Here is an 18,942-nt window from a genome sequence, read left to right as displayed (position 1 = left end):
TACTTTTCATCGTAGTGTTTCCACGGATCACCTGGCTCACTCCATCACTGATATCGCCTGGGCAAGATCACAACCGGTCAGTCCTTTTCCTCAGCCCATAATAACTCAAAGGTGGCAATGGGTCTCAAAAGAAGGGGACATGCAAAGGATCGCCATAGGTAAAAACTGGTGGGTTTATTAATAAAACATAATCGCCAACAAGGCGTTAATTGACAAGGGGTAAACAAGTATAACATATTGCGGCTGGCCGGCAGCAGTAAACACGCCTGTGCATACAAACAACGGAACGTATCGCGCGGTGACGTCAGCACGTCGCTCCTCCTGGCCCCCTTTACATTATACAGCCCTCCCAGCACATCGCACAGCCCCCCTGCATATTACACAGCCTCCAAAGCTGTTCTTTTTGTGCTTTCAGAAGGAATGTAAATATTCCTTGTGACAGTAATAGGCAGTGACAGGTACTATTTATGGAGAGATCTGGGGTCTATAAGACCTCAAATCCCTTCTTTGCACTTAAAAGCATTCAAAACTCCACATTTGGCTGTTTTGAATGCTGTAATTTTTTTTTTATTTGGCACCTTTAAGTCTTCTGTAAACTGGAAATGATGTCATGACCGGTTCTGGGTTACTAGATCCCAGACCCGATCAAAGCCAATTCCGACTTTGTTCGGGTCTCCGACCAGCCGGGGCTTCCGGGTGGGGCCGGAGAGCCAGGGTAGGCTGAGGCGGGAGGGGGGATATGTCCTTTCCCGCTGCTTGGGATAACAGCTGAGGGGCTTCTTAGCCGCATCGGTTTTGTTATCTCAAGAAAGCCAATCGCCAGCTCTAAAAAAAACGGTACCAGGGTGATGCGTACAGCTGCATGCATCACCCCGGTACAACCCCTTCAAGCCAAGGCCCCATATTTGCGTATGGTCGGCGTTAAATAACATCCACGGGCCGGATGCACGTGAATTCATCACTTGCACTGATGGGCCATAGGTTGCCGACCCCTGGCTTACAGCATCTCTAAAGCCAACTTTTTTTTTTGTTTTGAATGGAGAATGGAAAGGTTAAAGTGATACTAAAGTTTTATTTTATTTTTATTATTTTCTGTGGATTTTTTTTCAGTGGATTTGCAGAGCAGCCCAGATCGTCCCTCTTTGCCACTCCTGGCCTCTCCCTCCTGTTGAGCGCCCACGCAGCAAGAAGCTTGCTATGGGGGCACCTGAGCCGAGCCTCAGCTTCCTGTGTCCATTCAGACATGGAGCTGTGGCCTAACCTCGCACCCTTTCTCTCTCCATTGGCTCACTGACTGACAGCAGGGGGAGCCAATGGCATTTCGCTGCTGTCTCAGCCAATAAGGAGTGAGAATCCCCAGACAGCCAAGTTTCTCGTGCAACATCGTTAGGCCGAGATGGTGCTCAGGTAAGTATTAGGGGATCTGAGAGGGTGCTGCTGCACACAGAAGGCTTTTTATCTTAATGCAAAGAATGTAGAACCTTCTGCCTTTACAACCACTTTAAAACCCCTGCCTGTTTTTTTTTATTTTTTTCCATTTGTATCCCATTGGTGAAATGTACCATAATTTCATTCAAGATAGGGAAATTCCCTTTTAGACAGTTTATACATCCTCAATGGAAGATTTCTCCCCCATTACTGTTTCCAGTAACAACTCAAAATTTTAGCTTTTCCCATCACCTTTAAACTCTTGGTGAGAATGGTTAGTAGGGAAAGGATGGATCTCCCCATTGAAGGCACAGCACTAAAACATGACACAAGTTCAAACTCGTGATTTGCAGGACCAAGAAACTGTTTCAGTTATTCAGTGGCCCTGCCAGCAGCAAATTCTCAACTTCCCTTTGCTCTCTTGCCATCGGGACAAAAAAACTTGATGCTTCTGGGTAGTGAGGACTTTGTTATTTTCATTAAAGTGAACCTGTTAAACTTACGTTATCCAAGCATAGGTTAACTTTTAAGCCTAGTACACATGGCTGGAATGTCGGGCAACAGCGGCTGATTCAATAGAAACCGGATTCTGTCGAAGGGACATGACTGTAAATGCTTTGCCGATTGGCTCCTGATCAGCGCTCTCAGCTAATGGCTGTGAGCGCTGACCGGTGTCAGAACACAATAGCTCAGTGGGGGAGATCGCTGTACTAACATCGGATAGTTAGTACAGTGGCTCCTCCCGAGCTGTCCGTTTTTTAGTTCAGTCTGCTGGGTTGAATGAAAAAAACTAGCCGTGTGTACTAGGCTTGACTCCACACCCCCTAAAACTCATGTGCTGCACCCGAATCAATAAAATATTAAATTGGAGAAAAAATATCCTTTTTTTTTTTTTCTAAATAATTAAAATAAACACTTTGGGACATAGTTATAAAACATTTAATTTGAATTTTTAACTAAACACATTTACTGGTGCTGAAAGGCGTTGGTGGTGAATTCACTGACCTTTCCAAAGCATGACTCAATGGAAGAGTTACCTTTAGTGAATAATAGAATGTCAACTTGATATGTTAAGGGAAAACATTAAAGTGTTCATCTTTACAGAAAAAATGTAAAGGTGACTTAACACCGTATACCCTCCCTAGTCCCCGCTGTACTTGCCTTCAGTGGTGCTAAGCTGTCAGTGCCCACACAGCCGGTCCAATTGTTCAGGAATCTGAAATCCCTGCTCTTCTTCCTTTTGCCTGTGCAGCACTTCTGGAACAGGGCAGAGCTCCGTGACAATGCTGACCAATCCACATCGCTCTGATCTGTCCCGGAAGCGCTGCATGGATAGGAGTAAAGATTTTAAATCCTTGGATTGCTGGACTGGCTGTGTGGGCACTGACAGCTCAGCATCTGTGGGGGAAAGTACAGCGGGTACTGGGTGGGTGAGCAGGAAGTGTTTACTGTGCTTTATTTTTAGAGGATAAGTTCACCTTTGGGAACATCGTAGAAACCCCAATAAGCATCCATCATTATACACCAGCTCATGTGAAGCCATAAAAGAGCTCACTAGATAAAAAAATAGTACACAGATGACAGGCTCAGTGGCATGCCGCACTTTGTCATTATGTGACACTGGCAGAGTTAAATATGATTTATGCCGCTCAGCTGAGGAATTATGGATGAGCTATAAAAGCATGTCCATGTATTTTAGAAGAAATGGATATCTTCTATGCTTCATGTCTTCTTACAACTGGTAAAGTGGTCATGGAAATATTCAACTTAATTCCCCTGGATTATTTTAGATTGAACCTCTAAAATTAGCTTCAAAATGCGGACGCTGGCGATTACACAGTATATGGAAAAAGATGATTAAAGAAGTGTGACAAAAGCGGAACGCACAGACCGATTGAATCTTCCATGCTTTATTTAACCTGAGCTCCTGTCTGTTTTCTATGTAAACAGAAAATTATCCGCTCGGAATAATGGTGATCTGAACTTTTAGACTGTAAATGAATTGCCACACATGCCATATTTATCTTTAATGCCTTCAGTGCAGCCATTACCTGTAAAGGACTGTTTGAAGTGGAATAAACACATCCAGTACAAATGCTTTTATAATCACACATGTCACATTACTACCCTTGTGTTTAGAAGGGGCATTTCATGCTGGTATGCCCTTTGGTGGAAAAAAGGTGAGGTGCTTTGTCATTGTACAACAAAAAAATGGATCGTGAACAGAGACGCTAGTCCCTTAAAGACACAGGACTGTAGTTCTTCAAATATCAACTCTAGATAGAAAGTGAAGCTAAAGTCTTAAAGCGGTGGTTCACCCTGCTGAACAACATTTCAGCATAAAATTCGGCATCGTAGCGCGAGCTACAGTATGCCGGTCTTACATTTTTTAACCCCGTACTCACTGTTTAATCGTACATAGACGATTCCGTCTGCCGCGGGGAATGGGCGTTCCTAGCAAGAGGGAGGGTGATTGACGGCCGACTCTGGCACGTCACGCTCCCCGAAGACAGCCGGAGTAGGTCTCTGCTCTTCACGGCGCCTGCGCACAGGCTATGCGCAGGCGCCGTGAAGAGCCAAGCCTTTTTCGGCTATTTCCGGAGAAGCGTGAGGCGCCAGAGCCGGCCGTCAATCACTTTCCGTCTGGATTGGAACGCCCATTCCCCGTGGGCAGACGGAATCGTCTAGGTCGGATTAAACAGTGAGTACGGGGATAAAAAATGTAAGACCGGCATACTGTAGCTCGCGCTACGATGCCGAATTTTATGATAGAATAAAAAAAAAAAATACATTTTTTATTCTAGGGTGAACCCCCGCTTTAAATCCAAACAGGCAGTCTTTTTAGTGCCTGCTTGATTGCTATATCTCTTTTGCAGTAAATCAAACTTACCTGCCTGTTCACAGTCTCCTTTTAGAATGTTCACTGAGCTGTGTATGTGCAGTTGGATGTACATGCTGAGCATGGTGCCAGGATTAATGGACTCTTGTGCACATAATTTCATGCCAGACAGTCAAGATGGCTGAAGACCTTGAACTCTGAACAAGCTGGGGGGAAGATGCCATTGGCAGTGGGGTCCTCAGGGATGTTGGAGTGGAAGTAAGCATTGCAGAGTTTGGTTCAGCTTTAGCCTGGGTTCACACTATTGCAAACACAGACATTGCATGTGATTCGCACTGCATTGCTGTCTGTGCAATGCAAATTCATCCATACAGTTGTATGACTGAACTCACATTGGACTCGAACGAAAAAGGTGCATGAATCCCCCCCCCCCCCCTACTGCAATCAATGTGAACACCCATGCGATCTGATTCCTGTCTGAATTCACAGTTTGCACTGCGATCTGCGAACCGATCTGGGGGTGTCATTAACTTTTTATTGACACCCACAGTGTTCGCAGAGGGCAGTGTGAACTGCCTGCGAAGGAGATGCAATGCGTGAACCAGTACTAAAATTGCGCTGGTTCCCGCATCATATATAGTGTAAACCCAGGCTTAAAGCCTAAGTTTAAAATAATAAATAGAAAAACCAGCAGTCAGTAGGATGCTCTTATTTTAGCAAAATCTTACTCCATCCATGCCCATCTTTTGGTGCAGCAGGGATTAACAGAACTAGCTGTACAAACAGGCAGAATATGAGGTGGCATTGGCCGGTTCAATAGAAAACGGCCTACATTCGGCTGTGTGTACAGCAGCCGGTCCATCAGAAGCGGGCCGAAGGGGCATGATCAAAAAAGGTCTGCTGATTGGCATCCAATTAGCGATCTCAGCCAATGGCTGAGAGCGCTGACCAATGTGTTTTGGCGGGGGCCATAGTACAGCAGGTTAATCTAAGCTCACCCTTCCACCCAGCTCCACCATGCATAGCAGCTGTACAGCTTCTATAAATGAAACCAGATCTATGAACAGAGGGTGGAGAGCTACCAATCATCTGCCCACCCTCCATTTTTAGATTGCTTTCCATTCACAATAGCTGTAGTATGGTGTAACGGACACATGCATGCTGCCGGGACAGTTATGATCTTCGTGCAGGGGGGAGTGTCATTTGTTTCTGTACAGTTGTAACCAGATTTAAGGAGGAAAAATGTGACATTAAAGGTCAGTCTGCTTGACTCTGCAAACGTAGCACGTCTCGTTTCTTGAAAGGGCGTTCGATGGGATATACCGGCGGTACTTGCATATCGCAGCTTGCCAGGGAAAAGGACGTCTCCAACGGCTGAGACCCTCACACCAGTGGGTAGCCATTACATTGGTTGGTAGCAGTGGGATGGTCCTTTTATCCAAAGAGCAAGTGCTGAATGGAGTCGCAGTATGCCAGGCTGAAAAGATCCACACTGAAAGATTTATTAGAGAGTCGTGGTAGGAGCGCCAGAAACAGACCACGGAGGGAGCTGATAGCTGACCTGCTGGAGCTGGACGAAATGGATGGATCCATGGAAGGAACTGAGCCCCTTGCACCGGTCAGCAAAGAAGATGTAATTACTGGGATTGTACAGCGGAGATTATCCTTGTATCCAGAAACGTCCGTGGAACTTATCAACCAGCTGTTCCGGGAGGCAAGGGAAGAGATACAAACGAAGAGGGGACAAGAACTGGAACTGGTAAGAGCGAGACAGCCCATTACACCTGCAGTTCCTACCCCCCCACCCGCGGCTACAGGAAAGAAAATACCGTTCACTGCATTTAAAGCTTTTGTAGAAAGTGAGGAGGAAATCGATGGATATTTGGCGGACTTTGAGAGGCAGTGCTCACTACACCAGGTACCACCAGACCAATGGGTCACTATTTTGTCGGGGAAATTGTCGGGCAAAGCCAATGAAGCCTTTCGGGCTCTCGCTCCAGAGGATATTTTACAATACCATCAAGTTAAAAAGGCGCTGCTAACCCGATACGCCGTAACGCCAGAAGCCTACCGCCGGCGCTTCCGGGAGTCCAAGAAGATGGCTGTGGACTCCCACATGGAATGGGCCAACCAGTTACAAAGGGTGGCATCCCTTTGGGTCCAAGGGTGCAAGGCCAACACCGGGGAGGAAGTATTGCAGCTGTTCCTAATGGAACATTTCTTCCAAGACCTGGCCGCAGACATACAAGACTGGGTACGAGATCGCCGGCCCGCTAACTTAAACGAGGCGGCTCGGCTAGCAGATGAGTACGCGGAAACAAGGAAAGTAAGCCAGGGTACTACACGGCTGGCTCATAAGGTAGAACCGCGTACTCCAACCGTCACCCCACGCCCAGAGTTTCGGGCTCCAGTCCCACCACGTCCTCAGGGGCCTAGCAACTACCCCCGGGATTCGCATAGGGTGACGTGCCATCACTGCAGCGACACGGGACATATTGCTCGTTATTGCCCTTTGAGAGCTACAAATAACAATTGGAGACGCACAGAACCTAACACAGAGGTCACTCCATCACGTCCCTCTGCGGCCCACTGCCTGGAGACCGAGGGGGGCCCTGAGGAATGTCTGGGAATTTGGTATGAGGCAGACCCAATACAAGCGGCCTCTCCGGATAACCGTCAGCATCACCGTCAGGAGGTACGAGTGAATGGACAAGTAGCACAAGGCTTAAGAGATTCCGGGACTACTATCACTCTGATTCAAAAACATCTGGTAAAGCCAGAGAACGTGTCCACTCGCACAGTTGCCTTCCGGGTCGCAGGGGGTGCTGTATTTCGCGTACCCACCACCCGGGTGCACTTAGACTGGGGAGCCGGGTCAGGAAAGACCACAGTTGGTATCATGGACAACCTACCTGCCGAGGTGGTGCTGGGCAACGACATTGGCCCTCTGACTTCGGCTTATTTACCTACACCTGCTGCTGCTTGTCCCGTGACCACCCGCGTTGCTGGAATCAACCCGCTTGCTGCTGAGAACCGGGTAAGACTACCTTCCCCGACATGTACTGTAGATCCGGTACAATATCACAGTCTAAAATGGGAATGTGACAAGTTGGCCAGTGAGAAATCAGAGATGCAACGACACTATGTCATGTATTATGAGATGTCCCGTGGCTTGAACATTGAAATGCACAAACAGGCGGAAATTGTCAAAAGATTAAATGGGATTTGCATCCAGGTGGTGCCGTATCTGTCCCAAGAGCATCAGCAACAGGTTTTGGGAGCCGTTGAGAGAGCAAAGCAAGTGACTGTTCCAGAACTGAATTCCATTATTCACCTTCACCATCAGCTACCGACCTGGTAAGCCAATGAGAAGGCCGACGGACTGTCCAGGCAAACGGAACTTTTACCCTAACAGCAGACCGGACATCCCCAAGTTGATCCGAAAAGGATCAATCCCGGTCTGCCGGAGTGTTCCACAAAGGGGGAGTAGTGTAACGGACACATGCATGCTGCCGGGACAGTTATTCTCTTCGTGCAGGGGGGGCGTGTCATTTGTTTCTGTACAGTTGTAACCAGATTTAAGGAGGAAAAATGTGACATTAAAGGTCAGTCTGCTTGACTCTGCAAACGTAGCACATCTCGTTTCTTGAAAGGGCGTTCGATGGGATATACCGGCGGTACTTGCATATCGCAGCTTGCCAGGGAAAAGGACGTCTCCAACGGCTGAGACCCTCACACCAGTGGGTAGCCGTTACATATGGCTTTTATGAATGGAGCAGCTGGGAGAAAAGGGTGAGCATAGTTTGGCTCTCTTGATGAGAGACTGTGAAGCCCCTTAGTTCTATTAATCCCTGGTGCACCAGAAGATTACAGGGGTGGGAAGGAATGGATGGAGGAAGTTGGCCCACTGCTTGTACCAGGGCTGAAGGCTATTGAGAAGAGCACTTAGGCAGGGTGCTGTGATGCTTTCAGGAATCTATGTACAGCACCTTGCCAGTCATAATCTTCCTGTGTTGTATAGAGCAGTACCCAGTGGTGAGGTCACTAGGTATAAAATACGGTATGCAGTAAAAACCTAAATGTTTTATTTAAAGTTTTCAGGGAAAGCAAAATATAAGCAGACCCCAGCTTTAGTGGTTTTGTAGCTGTACTTAAGGCTACTTTCACACTTGGGCGGTACTGGCGTTGGCGGTAAAGAGGCGCTAGTTGTAGCGGCACATTTCCGCCGATAGCGGGGTGCTTTAAACCCCCTATCGGTCGAAGAAAGGGTTAAAAGTGCCTGTGTTGTGGCGCTGCCAAAGTGCTTTGCTGGCACTTCGGCAGCGCTGCCCATTCATTTCAATTGGCAGGGCGTTTTGGGAGTGTGTATACACCGCTCGCTCACTGCCCCCGAACATACAATATCACTATTTTTTATAACTTAACGTGGAAGTAGAAGGCAAAACCTAAATAACTCTAAGGCCGGCCATACACGGTTCAAATCATTAATGGGCAGGCTGAATGTACCAAGTTGATCGATAAACTTGGGTACAACCAGCCTGCTGGGTTCGGCTCCGATTATCACAAGAGGCTGCTATAGCCACTAGCGATATTCACTGTCTCCTCCTGACGGGAACAACTTTTTTCTTTACAGGGCTAGATAGATTAGACTTAGAATGTGTCTGGGAGTAGGTTTAGAGTTGGGTTTTGCCTTTGCTTCCACTTTAAGCTGGGTATACAGTAGTCCATTTTTCATTTTAAGAACATTGGGGGTTATTTACAAAAGGCAAATCCACTTTGCACTACAAGTGCAAATCCACTTTGCACTACGCTTTGCACTTGAAATTGCACTGAAAGTGCACTTGGAAGTGCAGTCGCTGTAAATCGGAGGGGTAAATCTGAAATATGGGGAATCTCTGCTGTTTTTATCATCCAATCATGTAGAAGCTAAAATGCTTTTTTTTTTTTTTTTTATTGTCCTTGCATGTCCACCTCGAATCTACAGCGACTGCACTTCCAACTGAAATTTCAAGTGCCCTTTGCACTTGTAGTTTGCACTTGTAGTGCAAAGTGGATTTGCCTTTCGTAAGTAACCCCCATTGTTTGATTTTCTAATCGTAAGTGGGATCAAATTGAAGTTTGTTTTCTACTGCAGTGACAAGAAAATTCAAAGGAACAGGATTTAAATTTTTTCTCATTTGTAACAGGGTATGTGTTTTTTTGTTTGGAAATGTCCATTCACTCCAAAATCAAATGTTAAAAGCGAACAAAATTTTGAACTACTGAATATTGGCGTATAACACTCACTTTTTCACCCTACAAATCGGTTGCAAATAGTGCGTGCGTGTTATACGCCGATAGTGCAATTTGGGCTGCCTCGGAGAGAACAGGGAGGGGGGCGGGACGAGCGCCATCAGATTACATACAGCGAGAATCTCCTGTTTACTCAGCGGCCTCTGTAATAGGAAGTCCCGTCTCCTGGGCCGGCATTGCACCAATGTTCTGTCTATCATAGAAGCTGGTCCAGGAGGCGGGACTTTGTATTAAAGAGGCCGCCGAGTGAACAGGAGATTCTCGCTGTATGTAATCTGACGGCGCTCATCCCGCCCCTGAGATGGGCATTGATCAGGCTGCATCCATGGCAATGGGGAGGCTGCAGATGGCCATTGATGGGCAATTTTGAGGCTGCAGATGGGCATTGATCAAGCTGCATTGAGGGGCAATGGCGAGGCTGCAGATGGGCATTGATCAGGCTGCGTTGATGGGCACTGACTCTTATTTTGCTTCAAAGTTCTTTATTTAAAACTTCCCTCTTAAAATGAAGGTGCGTGTTATACGCCTGTGCGTGTTATATGCCGATAAATACGGTACTTTTGAATGACATTCGTCAAATCATCAAATGTACTGAGAATTTTCATACAAATGTTTATATGAATATTCATGCGAACATTCGTTTGAAAATCTACTGGGGTATATAGTTTATACTAAACTCACATGTGTTTAACCACCTCAATACAGGGCACTTTCACCCCCTTCCTGCCCAGGCCATGTTTTAGCTTTCAGCGCTGTCACACTTTGAATGACAATTGTGCGCTCATGCAAGCTGTACCCAAATGAAATTTTATAATTTTTCCCCCCACAAATAGAGCTTTCTTTTGGCGGCATTTGATCACCTCTGCGGTTTTTATTTCTTGCGCCATAAACAAAAGAATAGTGACAGATTTGAAAAAACACTATTTTTTACTTTTTGCTATAATAAATATCCAATTTTTTTTATTTAAATTTTTTTAAACAATTTTTTCCTCAGTTTAGGCCGATATGTATTCTTCTACATATTTTTGGTAAACAAAAAATCGTAATAAGTGTATATTGATTGGTTTGCGCAAAAGTTATAGCGTCTAAAATATAGGGGATAGATTTATAGCATTTTTATTTATTTTTTTTACTAGTAATGGCGGTGATCGGTGATTTTTATCGTGACTGCGATATTGCGGCAGACATATCGGACAATTTTGACACTATTTTGGGACCATTCACATTTATACAGCGATCCATGCTATAACATGCATTGATTACTGTATAAATGTGACTGGCAGGGAAGGGGTTAACACTAAAGGGCGATCAAGGGGTTAAATGTGTCCTAGGGAGTGATTCTAACTGTAGGGGGAGGGGACTCACAAGGGGAGGAGACCAATCGGTGTTCCTCTGTACTGGGAACACAGATCGGTCTCCTCTCAACTGACAGGACGTGGATCTCTGTGTTTACACACAGAGATCCACGGTTCTGCTCCATTACTTGGCAATCTCAAGTGCCCGGCAGACATCTCGGCTGCCGGGAACGTGCATCAGGTTTCCAGTGACGCGGCAGGAGCGCACGCGCCCCCTAGTGACTCGGGAAGACTATGTCATATGACGCCCACCCAGAACAAGAGATGCACCATCCAGCCGTCATATGACGGCCGGCGGTGGACAAGCAGTTAATGTACTTTGAATGTATGGTGCATGCTGCACATTTTTATTTTGATTGATATGTGATTCACAGAATGCACACTCAAATGCAATGTAAAAGTGTCCCAAGTGAAATGTGCATGTACCCTTATGGGGCACAAGCGAGCACCTTTCTAATTTTGGTAAAGGTCCACATTAATATTTATACCTGACCAATTTCATGGTAAAATGAAAAATATAGGCTTTCAATGGCCTTTAAAGGTTACATGCTGCAAAAGCATCAGCAGTAGATGACCTTATCCTCCTTCGTTCTCTTGGCACATGGTATACTAATAAACTGACACTCCACATCCAGGTCTCAATTGTGTCTCGAAGCAGAGTCAATTAAGGTGTAGTGAGTCATTTCTGTATCAACACTCTGTGCTCTCTCTATTCCTCTTTCTTCGTCGGTATGACGCTATAATAAACTCTTTCCTTCATTGGATGGGGAACCTGAGATTTGCAGGTTTCTGTAGCCAGAAGTACTGGCTTGGGAGAGGAAACCAGAAGAGATCAGAAAATGCCGGAGCATGACACGTGTGGGTATAGGAGTCTGCCGTGTATGTAAATTATGAATGTAAAATCCCTCTGTCGCAAGGTGCAGCATTAAACATAGAATAAAAAACTTCCCGTTAGTGTATATTGACTGAATCCCCCCTGGATTGCAGCAGTCTGCAAAATTTTAATTAGCAACAGTAAAATTCATTGCTCTCTTTCAGTGTGAGTCTAACAATGAAATGGGGACATAGCTGCCTTAATGAACATAAACACTCCTGTAATTGTCCATGATAATAAATACAACACTGCTAGTACACACACACACACACTGATAATGAATACAACATTGCTGGATTTTTCTTAAAGCTGATCTCTAGGCAGAAGTAGAAGACTCAATATAAGGCAGCCCCGTAATTAATAATACATAAATAAATGTACGTTTTTTAATGTAAGCGGTGTATATATCTGAATTCGACCTGGTAACAGTCTGTTGCAGGCTCTGTACGAGAAGCTAAGCGGTTCATATACTGACAAAAAGCATACGGATAGGAGAAAAGAGCAGATGAGCTACAAACTGTGCCACTCTTTCTTTCACTGTCCAGTCACAGGTTGGGGTGGGGGTGTTGATGATCTGGGATCAGAGGAAATGGGTTGAATGATGCTGGCCATCAGACTGGGGGCATCTAGTGACAGAAAAAAGGGACTGTGGGAAAAAAATCACTGAATTGAAGGTGATTATTGCAGCAAAGGCAATTTTTTATTTTATTTTATACATTATTAGGCTGTTCATTGTTAGCATGTTATTTTTGACTAGATTCCACTTTAAAGCGGAGTTCCAACCACAATTAGCATTTTTTAAATGTATGTCCTTTCATCCTGCGTTTTTATAATATAAATCTGGTCACTTACTATTTTACAATCCGCCGCCGATCCGCATAGATATTCAAAAAAGATAGTTTATAAAACTATATCTACACCGTTGTCATTTTGCTTGTGGGCATTGTGAAGCCTACAGGCACTTACTTCCTGGAAGTCTTGGATGGGGAGTGATAATTGGACAGCGCACTGCATCCTGGGAAATGATGACACACATTTCCCAGGAGCATTAGAGGGAGATGATGTGAGAGTCCTAGGTGGTTTCAAAGGCAGATTTCGTGGGACCGCATAGCAACAGGCATTTCCAGATGAGTAAAAAAAAGCAGGGGAAATTTGTGAGAGATATATGGGGCCTCCCATTGTTGACCTCTTTCTGAAAATGAGGGTGGTTTACCAAAACTGGTACACACAAAATATTGGTGCAGATGTGCATAGTAACAAATCAGCTTCCAAGTTTTATTGTCAAAGCTTAATTAAACAAGCTGAAGTTAGAAGCTGATTACTTGCTATGAAGAGCTGCACCAGTTTTAGTATATCTCCCCAATAGTGTCATTCCCAGAATCATTCAGTGCAGGGAGCCATGATGATGTCCCCTCAAGGGAGGTCCCATGACAATCTGTAATGACAATAAGAAGTTTGAATATCAATGGACACCCAGAGGTGGACTAGTGTTGGGCCTCAGACTGAGTAAGTCTGTGGAGTGCAGGGGTAAGGGGAATGTTAGTATTGGAGTCAGAGCTGCATTTTTTAAGCAGCTGAGGGCTCGTATTTTAATAGAAAAAGTATAACCGCACTGACCAGCCTCTCTGTTTTTGTTTCGTTATGCTGGGAATTACAGAAGACAAATGCAAATTTCATAGCTTACATAAATACTGTACATACGCAGGTACTGACTTTTTCTTTTTTTAAGCCAGTTTACCTCTAGAGTAATTTTTTTTTTTTTTTTTGGACACATTTAAATCTGTGTTTTTGGCTATAAAATTACTTAAAGCGGTAGTTCACCCCCCCCGACACATTTTACCATCGAGACAGGCATTGTAGCGCGAGCTACAGTATGCCTGTCCCGATTTTTTTTAACCCCGGACTCACCTTGTAATCGGAGATCGTAGATTTCGTCTCCCGCGGGGAATGGGCGTGCCTATGGAGAGGGAGGATGATTGACGGCCGGCCCTGGCACGTCACTCTCCCCGAAGACAGCCGGAGTAGGTCTCGGCTCTTCACGGCGCCTGCGCACAGGCTATGCGCACGCGTCGTGAAGACCAAGCCTATTTCGGCTATTTCCGGAGAAGCGTGACGCGCCAGAGCCGGCCGTCAATCATCCTCCGTCTCCATAGGCACGCCCATTCCCCGGTATCTTCAATCTACGAGAACAAGGTGAGTACGGGGGTAAAAAATTCGGGACAGGCATACTGTAGCTCGCGCTACAATGCCTGATTTTATGGTAAAATAAAAAAAAAAAAATTTTTTCGTCGATAGGGTGAACCCCCGCTTTAAAGCCCAAGATTATATATTAATATATAAATTAAATATTTTTTAATGCAGAGGCACTTTAGACTGAAAAGATGATAGGTGCACAATCTTTGTGCAACTGTTTATTAAAGCTATATTTTCTAGAACAAAATACACTAAAAATTATTATTTTTTGCACATAAATACAATTTACCTTTTTTGTACATAATAAAAGATAATGTATTGTAAACAAATACCAAATGTGTCAAGCCTCAAAGCTGCTTCAAAGAACAAAGCGAAGTGGGGTTCACCGCTCCAGGGAAATCCCGATTGCAAACGTGGATAAGTCCAGGTAGATGTGGGTGCTGGCAATGCACTAGGCAATGGAAAGTGGCAAAAGACGGATGGACGGCCGCACACCAAAGAACTCTCGATTTGTCTTTATTGAAGGAACATAAGCAAACACCGCAAATACACAGCAAGAATCATAAACAGCTGACGCGTTTCACACTTAGTAAGTGCTTATTCATGGCCTTGAATAAGCACTTGCTAAGTGTGAAACGCGTCGGCTGTTTATGATTGCTGTGTATTTGCGGTGTTTGCTTATGTTCCTTCAATAAAGACAAATCAAGAGTTCTTTGGTGTGCGGCCGTCCATCCGTCTTTTGCCACTTTCCATTGCCTCAAAGCTGCTTGCACTCACAAAATGGAAATAAAATTATGGTACCCAAAATTGTCATTGGACAGCGCTTCAAATGCCATTACAGCTCATCATTTTAGAGTAAACTGTAATGGCTCAAGAATTATTACTCTCCCTGACATTGGTGGTATATAATGTGTGGTGCAATTGCAGTTTACATTTATGCCCTGTCTTCGTGTTTGCATTTGTGAGTGTGTGCAGAATGATGGGGGTTAATGTTTAAATTTTTTGTTATTTTTTTATTAACTTTATTATAATTTTTAAATTTAAATATACCTTTTTTTATTTTTTTTATCATCAAGGGGCTAAGAAGCCCCCTATGTTATACTTTTTGACAGGTTCTCTTTATGGAAACATCAGGGGTTCATTAGACCCTCTAATGTCCTTCCTGCCCTTTACTGTAGCGAATCCAGCACAGATCATGATTGGCTGCTTCCCCAGCCACAGCAGCTGGGAAATGACAGCTCCTGAAACTGAAAATGAGCGCTTCTGGGTTCAAACACAGCAGAGGGGATCAGGAAATGGCTGTTCCCCAGTCTCCTCCTTTTTACCATCTCCTCCTATACACCACACCACAAGCACTGTAAAAGTAATTGGATGCTACAGAACCACCCAGATCACTTTTACCTTATAGCCAGGAGGCGACTGAACAAAACAGTGACAAGCTCATGGCTGCTAATTAAGCTGTGAGCTTGTTTTGAACCCTTTAGACCAGTGGTCCCTAACCTTTTTGACACCGGGGACCGGCTACATGGACAAAAATTGTGCCAAGGGCGGGGGTTGGGGTTGGCACGGGGGGGGTAAACGATTTTTCGCGGGCAATTTGTCAGCGCATTATTTCAATTATTACTTTGTAGTAATAAATGAAATGGTTTAACTCACTCAATGCAGAATCCATGGAAGCCCTGAGCGTGTCACTTGCCACGTTGCCTGTCACCAGATGTGGAATGTCACTTGCCACATCACCTGCCACCAGATGCAAATTGTCACTGCATTGGTGGCAGCACTAGTCCATGTGGTGGGTGCCGAGTGAAGGCAGAAGAGCGGTGATGCGGGGGGGGCGGTGTCATCTCTCTGATCCCTGTGCACTTCCGACATTGAGGCTGAAAGGGCGGAAGAGCAGCGATGTGGGGGGCGAAGAGAGATGTCATCTCTGCTTGCCCGCCCGTTCGCTCGCCTTATCTCTTCCACCCGGCGCTTATATCCCAGCCGCCTGTCTCTGTCATGCCTGCTGCCCGCGGCCCGTCTGTAGTAAGGCCACGGCCCGGTAGTGGGCCGCGGCCCGGGGTTGATGACCCCTGCTTTAGACGCTAAACTTATGCAGTATATCCAAAGAGGTGAAGTGGTTGAAAAGCAATTTTTTTTATTATTTTTACAGTATTTATTTTTTTCATAAGTAACTGCAGAATTTTTGCCTGGTGTTCACAAATGTCAGCTTAATTGCAAGATTATTTTTCTCTTACTTGTAAGTTCTAATAATATCATTGCCTTTTTGTTTTTGATTTTACAGACAAAATTTGCACGATTTAGTGGGACGAATGTGGAAACAGATTTTGTGGAAGTGCCATCACAGATGCTAGAGAATTGGGTGTGGGAGAAAGAGGCTTTGCAGAGAATGTCCAGACATTATTTAGATGGCAACCCTGTTCCTGATGAACTGCTGGACAAATTGATAGAATCCAGACTGGCTAATACAGGTAAACATTGTTCTTTGCCAAACTTCCTTGCAAAGTTGTTATATGGCTTTCACAGCACTTAGTGCTAAATCATAGCTGTCATTTTGTAGAGGAGCTTTAAATCCTGGGACACTTAATATGCAAATCCCATCTGGGAGCTCAGTTCTTGGCCTTCATTGTCAATGGTCCTTCAGTACAAATGCATGGACTCGCTGCTCAGTAGTTATGTGGTAGGCGAGCCAAAGAGCTGACTTTACAGGATGACGTTTGCAGGTTGATCATCTGCATCTGACCTTTTATATCTCCCGGGACACTTTGGAAGATGGCTTAAAGTGAAAGGTCACCCATACATGGATCAAAATTCGGCCTGTCCAGCAAGGACTGGGTGAATTTTGATCCATGTATGAGCAGACTAATTGTACTCAAGTCGATCCATCAATAAAGCATCCTGTATTAGAGTGTATCCTCTCTTAATTAATGAGCACAGGGGCACCTTTGGACATCGGCATAGTCAGTCTGGGGGAGGGGAACATTAGATGTATTTAGATGAAGTTAACAAATTGAAGCCAAACTCCAGCTAATATGTTATAAGCAGTTTTTTGGGATTTTGATATAAACCAAGATACTCAAGACGATGGGTACAGGATCCAGCCAAGAGTCGGAATAGCGTCTGTTCCGGCTCTTCCCTTAGTATAACATTATCCAGATATGATAAAATAGGAATGCCCTGAGAGCAGGAACCAGCACTTTGGTAAGAACTGGAGGTGCAGTAAACAAACGAAAGGGAAGGGCAGGTAACTGTAGTGTTGCATGCCTGCAGTAAAATGCAGGAAGCATTGATGCACTAGAAAGATTGGGACAATCGGGTAGGCATCCTTGATGTCAATTGAGGCCAAAAAGTATCCTGGAAGGGCAGAGGGAATGATTGATTAAGTAGATTCCATATGGAATTTTTTTACAAGAAGGAAAATGTTGAGCACTTTCAGGTCCAAAATGAGATGAATTCCCCTTTTACTTTGGAAACGGTGAAAAGGTTGGACTAAAAACTCTAAAACCTCTCTTAGGTGAAGGCATCCCCTCTTTGTAAAGATGACTTTACCCACAGGTTTGGACATTTTGGCATCCAAGCTTTGTGAGGGAACTGAGTCCCAGACTTGGGCTTGGAGGCCTGGGAAAAATTGAAGACACTGTTTCTAGAGGAAGAATATTTTCCAGCTTGAGCCTTAGCTTTCTTTTGCAATGGCAAAGGGGGATTCTTTCCCCCAGTAATTTATTTAATAAAGTTATCCAGGGAAGTACCAAAAATGCCTTCTCCCTCAAATGCTGCTCGGACCAAAGAGTCCTCTGCATATGTGACTTCACTAATCTTTTTGCAGTGACTGGTAACTGGCAGTATTGATTGATATGTGTCATTTCGCACTTGTGGTCCTTACAGTGTTTGGTTTCTGTGCACAAATGACCAGTATTTCTCTAATGAGTTCATTCTTGTTCTTATCCTTCATTACATAGTAACATTATCACAGAGGTAACCAGTTTTATTAGTTGTGTTAACACATATCTCAACTCCAGCCAAACATTTCTTTTAGTTTTGGATAGACTTGGGAAGAGAATATACTCCTACCAAGCTTGTATTGTCCATAACCACATTGGATAAATGTCACCTCACTTTCTGTCCTTTTGACAGCCTATGACAGCAGGACAATAAATAAAGTGAGTGGTTTTCCCTTGGACAAGCAGACAAAAACAGGAAAAATGAAATCTAACAGTCACTAAGTTGGGAAAAAGGATCTCCCACTTGTGTCAGTATTTTGTTGAACCACCACCTGCTTTAATTACAGCCTTTAGTCTGTTGGGATATGTGTCTACTAACTTTGCCCATCTAGACTTTGCAATATTTGCCCACTCTTCCATACAGAACTGCTTAAGTTCAGTTACATTTGTTGGTGACTTTTTGTGGACTGCAGTCTTTAAAGCGGAGGTTCACCCGTACAATATACTTTTTCCCCTTAGCTTCATGCTCGTTTTGTCTAGGGGAATCGGCTAGTTGTTTTAAAATATGAGCTGTACTTACCGTTTTCGAGATGCATCCTCTCCGTCGCTTCCGGGTATGGGCTGCGGGACTGGGCGTTCCTATTTTGATTGACAGTCTTCCGAGAGGCTTCCGACGGTCGCATCCATCGCGTCACGATTTTCCGAAAGAAGCCGAACGTCGGTGCGCAGTATAGAGCCGCACCGACGTTCGGCTTCTTTCGGCTACTAGTGACGCGATGGATGCGACCGTCGGAAGCCTCTCGGAAGACTGTCAATCAAGAAGGAACGCCCGCTCCCGAAGACCCATACCCGGAAGCCGACGGAGAAGATGCATCTCGAAAACGGTAAGTACAGCTCATATTTTAAAACAAATAGCCGATTCCCCTAGACAAAACGAGCATGAAGCTAAGGGGATTGTTTAAAAAAATTGATTAATGGGTGAACTCCCGCTTTAAGTCATTGCACAGATGTTTAACCACT

At 44.7% G+C, this 18,942-nt stretch overlaps 1 protein-coding gene across 1 annotated transcript in view; it reads left to right on the top strand.

Moving 5' to 3' along the window:
- Window positions 1-18,942, top strand: part of NLN (neurolysin) — a 117,160-nt gene that overhangs the window by 77,665 nt on the left and 20,553 nt on the right. The window contains exon 10 of the mRNA XM_040340147.1: window positions 16,266-16,452. Coding sequence (XP_040196081.1) covers window positions 16,266-16,452 — 187 coding nt within the window. The remainder of the gene's footprint in view (window positions 1-16,265; window positions 16,453-18,942) is intronic.

This window comes from Rana temporaria, chromosome 1 (genome assembly GCF_905171775.1).
Source record: "Rana temporaria chromosome 1, aRanTem1.1, whole genome shotgun sequence".
Taxonomy (NCBI): domain Eukaryota; kingdom Metazoa; phylum Chordata; class Amphibia; order Anura; family Ranidae; genus Rana; species Rana temporaria.
Note: the sequence above shows the minus strand (reverse complement) of the source record. Positions and strands in the feature narration are given on the sequence as shown.